Consider the following 15,905-nt stretch of genomic DNA (forward strand, 5'->3'; position numbering starts at 1 on the left):
AAACTCGTCTTTTGTCTGCAGGCAGGACAAGTTCGAAGATGGGCTATATCGGTCCAGGTTTTGGTATAGTCCCCATATAAACCGACCTCCCGATTTGGGGTCTTGAGCTTATAGAAACCGTAGTTTTTATGCAATTCGTCTGAAATTGAAAATCTAGAGGTATCTTAAGACCACAAATAGGGGTGTCGAAAATGGGGATTATCGGTTCATGTTTTGGTATAGCCCCCACATAGACCGATCTCCCGATTTTACTTCTTGGACGTATAGATACTGTATTTTCTATCCAATTTGTTTGAAATTGAAAATCTAAAGGTATTTTAAGATCACAAATAGGTGTGTCCAAAACGGGGAATATCGGTCCCAGTTTTGATATATCTCCCATACAAAGCGATCCCCCGATTTGGGGTCCAGAGCTTCTAGAAACCGTAGTTTTTAATTCGATTTGCCTAAAATTGGAAATCGAGATGTATTTTAGGACCACAAATAGGTGTGCAGACTGATCGCCCGATTTTAGATTTCGTACTTTGTCTGAAATTTGAATTCTAGAGGTATTTGGGGAACATTAAGAGGTGTGCCGAAAATTTTGAGTATTGGTCCATGTTTTGGTATAGCCCCCATATTGACCTACCTTCCGGATTTAGTTCTTAGGCTGTATTTTTTTATCCACTTTGCCTGAAAATATAAATATACTGGTATTTTTGACCATCAACAATTTGTATCGCATTTATTTCTACCGGTCCATTATGTAAGACATTTATCGATCGACCGATTTCACTTCTTGAGGGTAGGATCATATCAATTGCTTGAAACTAAAAGTAACATTTCCAGATTTTACTCCTCGTTATCATTTAAATATTGGCGGTAAAAATCTACGGATTTAAGATTTCAAATCATGGCTTTTTTCATCATTTACATATGATATGTTTATGATTTCTCTAAAATTCAAACAAAATTGGTTCTTATAAATCCAAAATATGATCTGGTATTCATAGGTAGAATTTTTAAATTTATCTTCCGGAAGTGTACTGGTTGAATTGATCTGCTTGGAACAATATCTGTCATCAAACCCTCTTAAATCCTACATATATTATCAAGATACCCGCACCGACGAAGAGTTTTCAAAGGAAACTATTATATTTTATTCATGTAAATACTTGTTTTTTGTATATTTCCACCATTTTTTTAATTTCCTTATCCTGAATATTTTGACTTACTCCTCGTACGTTCCGAAATGTTGCTCTCAAGTCGAAAACACATGCTGTTTTTTTCAAATGTCTATTCTCTTTACTCCGAATACTCATTCTGATATTCAAATTAAATAATATTTAGACTTAAGCATATCAAATTTTTGGCCTTATCATAAAACAGTACAAGCGAAATAACATACAAGCGGTTTCACAGAAATTGGTCTCTTTTGATTCTCTCGCTGTGTTATGTTGATATCTTTCGTCAACCCTCCGGTTTCCATCTCTATACTCTCTCTCTCTCTCTCTCTGTCGCTCTCTGAATAAAATATCACAATATATATATGTTTACTCGAAATTTGTAAATTTATATATGTTTACATTTATACATATTATTTTTATGAAACATTCATGCCCCAAACTTAATATATTCTAACATATTAACATATGTGTCCCAAACATTTAGTGTTAGTTTAGGAACATCACATGTTTGTACTTAAATATATTGTGTTTAAAATTGTGTCCGAAACACATTTTGTTTATATCGGTACGTATGAAAAACATATTTTTCTAACAGTGTACTTAACTTCGATCGTTATAAAATTATGATAATAATTTGCTTTCAATTTGACTAAGATGAATTCCGATTTTACGAATAATTTCTCTTAATCTGCACTATCAATGAGTTTTCTTTATTTTCAATTCCGTTTTATGCAAAAATTTCGAAAGCTTTTTTTGCTAATTTGATAATAAATATGCAAACATTTTTCTCCAATAATGGCCAGCATTTCTGTGAATCGAATAATTCAATGAATCTTTCTATTTCTTTTCGTTTTGTTTACCAAATATTTTCCATGCAAAATAAGAATAAAAATGCAAAAATTTGATTTAAATTCTGCCAAAAAGATATTTTTAAGACACAGAACTAATTTATCGTATGGCAAACATTTTCTATTATATAAGGATTTTATTATTGTATATTAATTTTCTATTAAAATAATAAGTTTTTTTTTTTTAACACATAAATGCGCACTGTATCTTTTAGGATACAACCAGAAAAAAATTCTTAAATCTTTAAAGTTTGGCCGAATTCTACGAAAAAGTTTGTTAAAGTTTTAAAACATCATAACACAGTTTTAAACAAGTAAGAAAAGACCTAAAGTCGGGCGGTGCCGACTATATTATACCCTTCGCCACTATGTAGACCAACATTTGTGTTACCATCTCAACTACTTCAAATTTGCTGGGAGCTATATAAAGGTTTGCATTTCCAGATACAAATAGGAGTATAACTTTGGCCCCCATGGTCATATGAGTATAAATCGGGCGAAATATATATATGGGAGCTATATCTAAATCTGAACAGATTTCAACAAAATTTGGCATAATTAATGATACTATTAAACGTACTCCTTGTGCAAAATTTGAAGCAAGTCAGGGCAAAAATCTGGCTTTTGAGGCCATATAAGACCAAATCGGACGAAAGATATATATGAGAGCTATATCTAAATCTGAACCGATTTTAACCAAATTTGGCGCACATAACAGTATCATTAAACGTACCCATTTTGCAAAATTTGAAGCAAAAACTCTGGCTTTTGAGGCCATATAAGTGAAAATCGGGCGAAAAATATATATGCGAGCTATATCTAAATCACAACCGATTTCAACCAAACTTGGCACACTTACCGATACTATTAAACGTACTCTTTGTGCAAAATTTGAAGTAAGTCGGGGCAAAACTCTGGCTTTTGAGGTCATATAAGTTCAAATCGGTCGAAAGATATATATGACAGCTATATCTAAATCTGAACCGATTTCCATCAAATTTACCAAGCATTGGTAGAATGTCAATTTTGCTGTCTGTGCAAAATTTCACGAAAATCGGTAGTAAACTTTGGACTCTGTGGTACGCACGAAAGATATATATGGGAGCTATATCTAAATCTGAACCGATTTAGCTGATATTTTGCAAGTTTTTCGAGACATCTAAAATATTCTGATGTACGAAATTTGAAGAATATCGGTTGATAAACACTCCAATTATGATCACATCGGCGATAAATATATATGGCACCTATATCTAAATCTGAACCGATTTTTTCCAAAATCAATAGCGATTGTCTTTGTCCCGAAAAAAAAGACCCTATGCCAAATTTGAGGACGATCGGACTTAAATTGCGACCTGTACTTTGCACACAAAAATACAGGAACAGACGGACGGACAGACAGATAGACGGACATCGCTAAATCGACTCAAAATTTAATTCTAAGACGATCGGTATACTAAACGATGGGTCCCAGACTTTTCCTTCTTGGTGTTACATACAAATGCACAAACTTATTATACCCTGTACCACAGTAGTGGTGAAAGGTATAAAAATATATTTTTCCGTAAAATCTACAATACTTCCGTGTAATCTTGAAAATCAAGTTTTGAACGAAAATTTAAAAACCTACAAATTGATAAATAGATAGAAGACAGACAATATTTACCAAAACTAAAAGCAATGTTAACAAAAACTCTGTGTAGTGTAAAAATATGTCTACTCTCTATTCTACTACTAAAATCAATTTTTTTATTTGTAAACAAAAACTTAGTTTAATGCGCACTTTACACCCATAGAAAAAATCATGAACGGCGTGGTCATTTTGAAACGATCCGTTCATGAAAGTGAATCAACACACATGTGTTGTCAAACTGAGAACAGATGGGGACAATCTGACAACGTAAAAATGACACCATACATTTTCAAAACAACAACCAGCGTTCATGATCTGAAAACGTAATGGTTACGAATTTATAAACAAAATTAAAAAAAGATTTCCCCTACCGTGACTCGAACCTGTGTTGCCTGCACGATACACGTTAACAGTCGCCTTAGCACATTGCACCAACGGCGGAGTTGACATAACAATGTCTAACGATTATTTTAAGACATTTCATGACCAAAGAAAAACGAATGCCGTTCATGCAATCGTGAACGCCCGTGGACGAAATCGTGAACATTCCGTTTTAATTTTTTTGTGAACGTTTCCGTTTCATTTTGACAACGTCCGTTCACGATTGTGAAACGCAATTTTTTCTATTAGTGTACTTTGTTGTATCTTAATTTAAAAATAGTTTCTGTTTTTACCATTTTGCATATTATATATTTTTCGAGGGAGTCGGTGTTCTTGTGCATTTAAGGGTTAATTTTCAATCCGTTTTATGCTAAAATTTCGAATATTTTTTTTTTGCTAATTTGATAATAAATATGCGAACTTTTTCTCCCATAATAGACAGCATTTCTGTGAAATCAATATTTTTTTGAACCTTTCTATTTTATTTTATTTTATTTTTGTATCATAAAATAATAATAAAAATGCAAAATTTGATTTAAATTCTGCCAAAAGACATAACAGAAATCTAATTTATTTTATGGCCCAACATTTTCTATTATATAAAGATATTTATGATTGTATGTTAATTTTCTAAAACAATAAATTTGGGTTTATTTTTATCAATGTCTACACTCAAACAAAAAAAAAACTTTACATGGATCCAAAGATTTTGACCTTTCGTTAAGGACTTTGATATGATCCGAAGATGCGGCTTTCTTAAAATAAATACCTATCTAGCTTTAAATCTAGTATCAATCAAATCAAAGTTAGGATATACATCTAATTTATCGAATTTTTATTCTCTTTTAGTGATGTTTTAATGAAACTATTCACGTGCCATAAAATGCCTCTTTAAATTTATAGATTCAATATATTAATTATTTTAAAGACGATTTCTCTTGTCTTTGGACTAAGGAAAATTTGCCTTAGTTCAAAGACATACGACTTTATCGGAGGGACGCAAATATCCAAGATACGTGTCGAAAATGTAATGGAAAAAGATTTTGAGGCAGGGATTATAAACTTTTTTGGATTAAAATTTTATCATTTTAAAGAAAATGATACATAATATTCCATAAATTGTGTGTCCCAAAAATTAGGTTGCATAATCTTTTATATTAGGTCAATATTTTTTAAGTGTATAATTTATATAATTAAATTATAAATTATGTCATAACATAAAAAATAACAACAGCCAAATTCTTAGTAATTTTTCTGTGTGTTTAGAGATTTTCGTCGTGCATACCAATGGAAACAATGTGGACTTTTTATGCTAGAATACACTCAAAAAACGGTGAACCACTCAGCAATAAAAGTTCCCATAATTTTTAGACAATTTAGGTTAATTTTAGGTTAAAACCAGAAAAAAATTTTCACTTGTTAAAGAAATGTTCGTATTTAGTTTGAAGAAAAATTTTGGAGTTCAAAATTTGCAAAAACGTCTTTAGTATCATTTAACTACCGTACAGAAAAAAATATTAGAGTCAAGGAAACTTTCTAAAAACATAATAATTTCATGGCCGAATTCTACGAATCGAATTAGATTGGTTTTAGTGTCATATAGCGTTCACTTTTTATACCCTCCACCACAGAATGGGAGTGTATTAACTTTGTCATTCCGTTTGTAACACATCGAAATATGGCTCTAAGACCCCATAAAGTATATATATTCTGGGTGATGAAATTCTGAGACGATCTGAGCATGTCCGTCCGTCGGCTGAAATCACGCTAATTTCCGAACGAAACAAGCTATCGACTTGAAACTTGGCACAAGTAGTTGTTATTGATGTAAGTCGGATGGTATTGCAAATGGGCCATATCGGACCACTTTTACTTATAGCCACCAATAAACCGATTTAAACAGATTTAGCTTGCGGAGCCTCTAAGAGAAGTAAATTTCATCCGATCTGGCTGACATTTGGTACATGGTGTAAGTATATGGTCCCTTCACCCTCACAAAAAATCGCTTCTGTAACATATACTCCCAAACATATTTTGCTTCAAGCATATACATTTTTGGGTATTGCCCAAACATTTATATGTTTGATCTCTTCCAATATATAATATGTTTGAAAGCATATTAGTTTAAACAATATATGTTTGGGTAGTCTAAGTTCCAAACATTTTGTATTTTTGCATCCAAATTCAATAATGTTGTCTTCCAAAAAACAATATGTTATTATGTGAACATATAATATGTTTGGAAGCATTTTGCACCCAAAAATATTATATGCTTAAAAAAAATTCTCCCAAACAATATTGTGCTCAAAATTTTATTTATTTATATATTTACAATCATAATGAATTATGAAAATAAACAGGTAATATAGGTGCTAACAACATAGGTTTTCGACCTGAATGCTCAAAATTTTGTTTCTGCCTAATTGTATATTCTCCCACATCTTTCTCACTTCCACGAGATTTTTTAGTTCTTAGCACCTTTTTCTGTAATACAAACATTGTAGAAGAAATTATTCAATTTTATATTTTTTTTATTTTAATTTTACCTTTTGCCGGACGGGGATTCGAACAGCGGACCACAAAGTTTGTAAGGATCAAAGAAGTAGCTGATCAATTGCCCAAGGAAAAATAAAATGTTAATTTTGTAATAACAAGCAACAACCACCAACTTAATTCAATATCGCTCCCTGTTAAATAGCGCTCCAAGCTACTAAACACATATATGTTTATAGCCTATTTCTAAATTAATATATGTTTGCATCCAAGCATATTATATTTACAAACATTTTATGTCCCAAACATAATATGTTCTAACATATTAACATATATGTCCCAAACATGTTATGCTAGTTTATGAACATTATATGCTTGCACTCAAAAATATTGTGTTTACAAATTTGTGTTCCAAACATATAATGTTTATAGCCAAACATATGAAAAACAGTCTTTTTCATCCGTGTAATAACCGTACAAAAATTGGCCCATATCGGTCCATAATTATATATAGCCCCCATATAAACCGATCCCCAGGCTTGCGGAGCCTCTAAGAGAAGTAAATTTCATCCGATCTGGCTCAAATTTGGTACATGGTGTAACTATATGGTCCCTAATAACCGTACAAAAATTGTCCCATATCGGTCCATTATTATATATAGCCCCCATATAAACCGATCCCCAGATTTGACCTCCGGTGCCTTTTGGAGGAGCAAAATTCTTCTGCTCAGTTGAAATTTAGTACGTGGTGTTAGTATATGGTCTCTAACAACCATGCAGGAATTGGTCCATATCGGTCCATAATTATATATAGCCCCTATATAAACCGATCCCCAGATTTGACCTCCGGTGCCTTTTGGAGAAGCAAAATTCATCCGATCTTTTTGAAAAAAGGTACATGGTGTTGGTATATGGTCTCTAACAACCATGCCTAACTAGGTCCATATCGGTCTATAGTTATATATAGCCATCAGATAAATCCATCCCCAATCACACAAAAATTGGTCCATGTCAAGTTCATAATTTAAAATCTGGCTTTCTAAGTACCGTGCAGAAGTCCATATAGATTCGTAATTATTTGTAGACTTACCTATATACCTTTTTTGTCTAGTATATACCAGAAATATTGCCAGCTGTAATGATTGTTTTAAGAATCGTGGGACAATATTGTGGTGTATTTTTTTCAGATTTCGGTCTTGAAGCGTAAGGTATTTTAACCATGGATCCATGGTACATTCGTTCGGAAATAATTATAGCTAAGTTCTCAATAAGAGAAATACAATAAAAAACAAGTTTGTAACAGAAATATCAACCACAATGCAGATCTAAAGAACCGAAGGAACCCTTCAGGAGGTTTTTTTTAGCATGGCATAATTTACAAAACTGTTTGAGGGAATATACGGTGGAATAAGAATGGCTAGGTCAAAGCCTGGATAGAAGAAATAAAGAATCCATTTCGTGAGGAGAAAAGTGTTCATTCAAATTGATCGATTTTGGCTGCAAAAAAAAATGTGTTCGTTTACCATAATAGACCACCCACTCAAACCTCCCACTTCAAATGTACCCATTTCGGGTGCAAATTGCAGTGCCATCCCAGCAAAAAATCCAAAATACAAATGGAGTTTGGAATCAATAAAATTTGTAAAAATTTTCTATAGAAATAAAATTTTGACAAAATTTTCTATAGAAATAAAATTTTGACAAAATTTTCTATAGAATTAAACAAAATTTTCAATAGAAATAAAATTTTGACAAAATTTTGACAACATTTTCTATAGAAATAAAATTTTTGAGTTTGGGATCAATAACATTTGTAAAAATTTTCTATATAAATAAAATTTTGACAAAATTTTCTATAGAAATAAAATTTGGACAAAATTTTCTAAAGAAATGAAATTTGACAAAATTTTCTATAGGAATAAAATTTTGAGAAAATTTTCTATAGAAATAAAATTTTGACAAAATTTTCTGTAGAAATAAATTTTTGGTAGATTATTTTTGGCTCGAGTGGCAACCATGATTATGAACCGATATGGACCAATTTTTGTGTGTTTGGGGTCGGCTATATAGACCGATATGGACCAATTTTGGCATGGTTATTAGTGGCCATATACTAACACCACGTTCCAAATTTCAACCAGATCGGATGAATTTTCCTTCTCCAAGAGGTTTCGGAGATCAAATCTGGGGAACGGTTTATATGGGGGCTATATATAATTATGGACCGATATGGATCGAATTGTATAGGGGCTCTATATAATTATGGACCGATATGGACCAATTCTTTGCGTGTTTGTTAGAGGCCACGTACTAACACCACGTTCCAAATTTCAACCGGATCGGATGAATTTTGCTCCTCAAAGAGGCTCCGGAAGACAAATCTGGGAATCGGTTTATATGGGGGCTATATATAATTATGGACCGGATCGGATGAATTTTGTTCCTGCAAGAGGGGGGCTATATATAATTATGGACCGATATTGACCAATTTTTGCATGATTGTTAGAGACCATATACTAACACCACGTATCAAATTTCAACCGGATCGGATGAATTTAGCTCCTCTAAGAGGCTCCGCAAGCCAAATCTATGGATCGGTTTATATGGGGGCTATATATATAATTATGGAACGATATGGACAATTTTTTGCATGGTTGCTAGAGACCATATACTTACACCATGTACCAAATTTCAGCCGGATCGGATGAAATTTGCTTCTCTTAGAGGTTCCGCAAGCCAAATCTGGGGGTCCGTTTATATGGGGGCTATATATAATTATAGACCGATATGAACCATTTATTGCATGGTTGCTAGAGACCATATACTTACACCATGTACCAAATTTCAGCTAGATCGGATGAAATATGCTACTCTTACAGGCTGCGCAAGCCAAATCTGGGGGTCCGTTTATATGGGGGCTATACGTAAAAGTGGACCGATATGGCCCATTTGCAATACCATCCGACCTACATCAATAGCAACTAATTGTGCCAAGTTTAAAGTCGATAGCTTGTTTCGTTCGGAAGTTAGTGCGATTTCAACAGACGGACGGACGGATGGACGGACATGCTTAGATCGACTCCGAATTTCACCACGACCCAGAATATATATACTTTATGGGGTCTTAGAGCTATATTTCGATGTGTTACAAACGGAATGACAAAGTTAATATACCTCCCATCCTATGGTGGAGGGTATAAAAATAGCAGACAATGTTTGCTTATTCAACAATTCTACTAACAAATTTCTTTGGGTGTAAAAAATTGAGATTATTTAAAAAAATTTTAACTGAACGCCGATGTCACAAAAATAAGTAAGCATTTTTTCACTTGACCACGCTCCATATCAATGTCTCATTTTTCCATTCCTAAAGCTCAACTTTTCTTGTCTATAAATTGGAATTAGTCGATTACCAAAAGTAGACTTCGACTTTTGTATCCCTGATTTTACCGGAAAAAGGCAAGCTATTAATTTGGAGTTTTGTTTTTTATAATTTCCAAACATTTTGTTTTTTTAATTTCCAAACAACAACTGTTGTATCAGTTGTTGTATCATTTACATTTCTTAAGAAGTTTGCTCCTTAAGTCTTTTGTTACAGTGATTACCTAAGACTGTGGGTAAATTATATGGTTTTTTTTACCCATTATACACAATTTACATGTCTCATATAATTATTATTCATACTCAAATTCATGTTTATATGGAAGGGTATGCTTCTATACCGGTATTCTTATATTCCAAATACAAATAACATATAATATTTGAATCATTAATGACCAGTCTTCAGAGTGCAATGAACTTTTTAAAGATGCGATTTAAATTGATAATCTTAAGATTTTTGTTGGTATTTCTTCTTAATGTTATGATTTGTTGGTTGTTCGGTCAATCTACCACGCAGTCTGATTAATGATTCAAAAATTTCCAATTTTTTGGGTATTTGTTCAACGAAAAATCTCAAAATTAGATGCTAAATAAATGCTTATAAACCAATATACATATCCGATTTGGTAATTTAGTTTAATTTAATATAATGTTAAAATTTCAAGTTCAAGTTTAAATTTTATTTTGTTTTTTGTCTTTTTTTGCATCCATATTGCTTTATTGTATTTTTGTCTATTTTTTATAAATATTCATAAAGGAATGCAGTGACTATAATAGGTGTGTTTTGAAAAAAAAAACTATATTGTCTTATATATTTTATTTATTTATTTTTTTTTTTTTGAGAAACAAATAAAACATTTATACCATTTTAATGAAACTACTTTGTAATATAATTTAATTCGTACACAGTAAAAAAATCTAATTAAATCACAAACATAATTAATCCAATTATTTTGTAAATAATCACATCCAATTACGAATACTGTTACGAATTGCTATTCATCAGACCATGAGGATCGCAAATATAACAGCAGGCAACGACTGCTAATTTTAGCAGTTTGTTTTTTGTTGAGTGTAATTTTTTTTTATTTCCAAAAATTTTTATTACATTTTCCATAAACACTCTTTATTTGGAATACAAATTAATATATGAGTTATCTTTTTTTATTTACAGCCTGGCCATCGTGTACCTCGTTTCTTTCTCATCAATTGGGGCATTTGTGTTCCCTCGTCATGTTCCCACAAAGATGTCGAGTACAGCGTAAAAGAGTTCCTAAATAATGTAACCGTGTCAACTGGAGTATCTTTCAAAGTTCGAGTGGAACCAAAAATGTGTCAAGTTAGAGAGAACAAACCCTGGGATAATGGTACAACATGGGCTGTGTAAGTACAAATAATTAATATGCACACACAAAAATATATTTTAAAAATATTTGAATTAAATAAAGAAACAAATTGTTTGACCAATCGGTTTATACTCTCCACTGATATACGTACTCTTGATCGGTGAAGTTCGGAATCGGTTAAGAAAACTTTCGATCGAATAGAGATATCGACTTGATATTTCTTTTTGTGGAGATCGTGGGCGATTCGAAGTGGGTATTATTGACCATACAATACTCAATTGTCAATCTACAATTTTGATATTCTCAAAAAAAAAGTGAACCCACCACACTGAAAAAAGCATGTCCAGTTCCAAAGATTTTGTCTATACGCTAATGATTTAAGTATTGAATCTGAGCCAAAGAAGCGGAAAATTGAAGTAAGGACACATATAAAACACAATTCTCTTTTTTTAATTTAAGTTTTGCTTATTTGATTCTAGGAAACAAATTTTAATTATTTCGTTTTTTCAGCTATTTTCTTCATGTGCTATCAGAGTCCTTTAAAATCATATTTACGACAACTTAAATTTTCAAATCCGGACTTGACTACAAAATTAGCTATGTTTTAAGTAAAAAAGCCATTAAAATAAATTGTTGCAAAAAAGATCTCCTATTTTTAAACGATTTTTTTTTCTTTGTAATCAAGATGCAAAAAGTCAACAAATTTAAAGACATTTTCATTAATTTTGAAGAATTTTTCAGAATTTTTAAAGCCAAGTCAACTTTAATCGAACAAATTTTTCTTTTATATTAGAATATGCAATTTTAGATCGAATCACTTAAATGTAAGGAAACAACGACTTCATTGAAAAGTTTATCGACTTTTGGAGAAGGAAAAAAAACTTTATATCGGAGAAATACATCTTTTTTGCTATGCAAAATTCAGATTCGTATTTTAAGGACATGAAATCTTTGGCCTCACGACAATAGTTTTTTCAGTACACCACTATACGTGTTCTTGATCGTGGTGAGGTTCTGAATCGGTAAGGCAAATGTTCAATCGAACAAATTTTTCTTTTATATTAGAATACGCAATTTTAGATCGAATCACTTAAATCTAGGAAACAACGACTTCATTGAAAAGTTTATCGACTTTTGGAGAAGGAAAAAAAACTTTATATCGGAGAAATACGTCTTCTTTGCTATGCAAAATTCGGATTCGTATTTTAAGGACATGAAATCTTTGACCTCACGACAATAGTTTTTTCAGTGCACCACTATACGTACTCTTGATCGTGGTAAGGTTCTGAATCGGTAAGGCAAATTTTCGATCGAATAGGGAGATCGACTTGAAATTTTGCCCCAAGACATCTTCTTGTGGAGATCGTGTGCTATTCCAATCGAATGGAAAGGAATGAAAATGTAAATTACTAACTAAAGTATGTTACAAACGCAGATAGCCACACGTTAATATTTATCGACAAATTCAAATTTATTACACATAATTGATTTTTTCACTTGTTAAAGAATCAACAAAAATTTTGAGTTAGAAAATGAAAAAATGAAATTTCCTTGTATGAACAAGTATATACGGCCGTATGTTCGGCCAAGCCGAATCTTATGTCCCTCCACCATGGATTGCGTACTAAAGACGGTCATCCACAATTAAATTAAAGGGTGATTTGTTAAGAGCTTGATAACTTTTTTTTTTAAAAAAACGCCTAAAATTTGCAAAATCTCATCGGTTCTTTATTTGAAACGTTAGATTGGTCCATGACATTTACTTTTTGAAGATAATTTCATTTAAATGTTGACCGCGGCTGCGTCTTAGGTGGTCCATTCGGAAAGTCCAATTTTGGGCAACTTTTTCGAGCATTGCGGCCGGAATAGCCCGAATTTCTTCGGAAATGTTGTCTTCCAAAGCTGGAATAGTTGCTGGCTTATTTCTGTAGACTTTAGACTTGACGTAGCCCCACAAAAAATAGTCTAAAGGCGTCAAATCGCATGATCTTGGTGGCCAACTTACCGGTCCATTTCTTGAGATGAATTGTTCTCCGAAGTTTTCCCTCAAAATGGCCATAGAATCGCGAGCTGTGTGGCATGTAGCGCCATCTTGTTGAAACCACATGTCAACCAAGTTCAGTTCTTCCATTTTTGGCAACAAAAAGTTTGTTAGCATCGAACGATAGCGATCGCCATTCACCGTAACGTTGCGTCCAACAGCATCTTTGAAAAAATACGGTCCAATGATTCCACCAGCGTACAAACCACACCAAACAGTGCATTTTTCGGGATGCATGGGCAGTTCTTGAACGGCTTCTGGTTGCTCTTCACTCCAAATGCGGCAATTTTGCTTATTTACGTAGCCATTCAACCAGAAATGAGCCTCATCGCTGAACAAAATTTGTCGATAAAAAAGCGGATTTTCTGCCAACTTTTCTAGGGCCCATTCACTGAAAATTCGACGTTGTGGCAGATCGTAAGTCTATTCATGATGAAATGTCAAAGCATACTGAGCATCTTTCTTTTTGACACCATGTCTGAAATCCCACGTGATCTGTCAAATACTAATGCATGAAAATCCTAACCTCAAAAGAATCACCCTTTACTTTGGTTGCGGCCGATGGCAAGGCATCATAAAACTTCTTAACATCCTCTTCTAAATTGTAAGTTAGTCCGTGCGAGATATATAGTAGACAAAATAAAGATCGATTAAATACGTATATATTCAGTTCTTGACCGGTACATATAGCGAAGAAATAATTACGAAGCGATATGAACTTTTGTGCGGTAATTATAGAGCCAGAATTCAAATATAGAGGTCGGTTTATATTTGGGGATATATACAATTATGAACACGAGTCTACCAAAAATGGCAGATTTTTTACCGTTTGGTCGATTGGTAGAATTCTTGATGTTTTGGAAGATTTTGCACAATATTCCTCTCCAACTACGAAGTGCTTCATAAATTTTCTATAGAAATAACATTTTGATAAAATTTTCTACAGAAATAAAATTCTGACAATATTTACTATAGAAATAGAATTTTGACAAAACTTTCTATAGAAATAAAATTTTGACAAAATTTTCTATAGAAATAAAATTTTGACACAATTTTGTATAGAAATTATATTTTGACAAAATTTCTTCAAGACATAGAATGTTGACAAAATTTTCTATAGAAATATAAAATTTTGATAACATTTTCTATGGCAATAAAATTTTGGTAGATTATTTTTGGCTCGAGTTGCGATTGGGGATCGGTTTATTTGGGGGCTATATATAATAGAGATCGATACGGAACAATTTTTGCATAGTTGTTATCGGCCATACACTAGCGAAATGTACTAAATTTCAACCGGATCGGATGAATTTTGCTCCTTCAAGAGGCTCCGGAGGTCAAATATGGGGATCGGTTTATATAGGGGCTATATATAATTATGAACCGATATGGACCAATTTTTGCATGGTTGTTAGAGACCATATACTAAAACCGGATCGGATGAATTCATCCGATCAACCGGATCGGATGAATTTTGCTCCTCCAAGAGGCTCCGGAGGTCAAAAATGGGGATCGGTTTATATAAGGGCTATATATAATTACGGACCGATATAGACCAATTCTGGCATGGTTGTTAGAGACCATATACCAACACCATGTTCCAAATTTCAGCCAGATCGGATGAAAATGCTTCACTTAGAGGCTCCGAAAGCCAAATTTCGAGGCCCATTTATACGCATTTGCAATACCATCCGACCTACATCAATAACAACTACTTTTGCCAAGTTTCAAGTCGATAGCTTGTTTCGTTCGGAAGTTAGCGTGATTTCAACAGACGGACGGACGTTCTTAGATCGACTCAGAATTTCATGACGACGCAGAATATATATACTTTATGGGGTCTTAGAACAATATTTCGATGTGTTACAAACGGAATGACAAAGTTAATATACCGCCATCCTATGGTGGAGGGTACAAAAAGTTTCCTTAACTTTAAGATTTTTTTACATTAATTAATTGAACTAAAACAAAGAAAAAAGGCACAACTTTAGAAGCACTTCCAAAGATGTTCTTTATTTTAACTACTCAAGAAGTTCTATTAATCAAATTCTTTATAATTCGCTTTTTTCATATTTTTAATGTGTGATTTAACTTTTTTTGTTTCAAATAGGTTAAAAAGGAGTAAGAATTAATAAAATGGTAGAAATTACGAAAACACTTCTAAATTCATTCTAGAAAAATTGCGAATTTTTGAAAATATTTGGGGTCAAATGTTTCAGACAAGCGTTAGAATGCGCCAATTTTTCTCACCACTTTCGGATCCAAAAAGAATATTTTCATTACTTCTGGATGTATACAAATGAAGTATAAAGATTTACTAAATTGGTATTTCCCAGAAGATAGTTCAGAATTTCTTAAAATGCGTCTGTCTTGAACTTAGTGTGGCACTAAAGACATTTTTGCAATTTTGAACTCCAAAATTTTCCTCCAAACTACGAAATATTCTTTTACAAGTGAAAAAAAAAATTATATCTAATAAATTTTCTTGAATTTGTCGAAAAATATTTACTTATTTTTGTGAAATCGGCGTGATACCGTTTAGTTAATTTTTTTTTTCAAACTTAACCCACATTTTTTAAAATTAACCAACATTTTCCTTCCTCGTTGTTTTCTTGA

At 32.6% G+C, this 15,905-nt stretch overlaps 1 protein-coding gene across 1 annotated transcript in view; it reads left to right on the forward strand.

Annotated features, from left to right (window-relative positions):
* Positions 1 to 15,905, forward strand: part of drd (drop dead) — a 111,644-nt gene that overhangs the window by 88,997 nt on the left and 6,742 nt on the right. Inside the window, exon 5 of the mRNA XM_075299355.1 lies at positions 11,077 to 11,285. Coding sequence (XP_075155470.1) covers positions 11,077 to 11,285 — 209 coding nt within the window. The remainder of the gene's footprint in view (positions 1 to 11,076; positions 11,286 to 15,905) is intronic.

The sequence above is a fragment of the Haematobia irritans genome, chromosome 3 (assembly GCF_050003625.1).
Source record: "Haematobia irritans isolate KBUSLIRL chromosome 3, ASM5000362v1, whole genome shotgun sequence".
NCBI lineage: Eukaryota > Metazoa > Arthropoda > Insecta > Diptera > Muscidae > Haematobia > Haematobia irritans.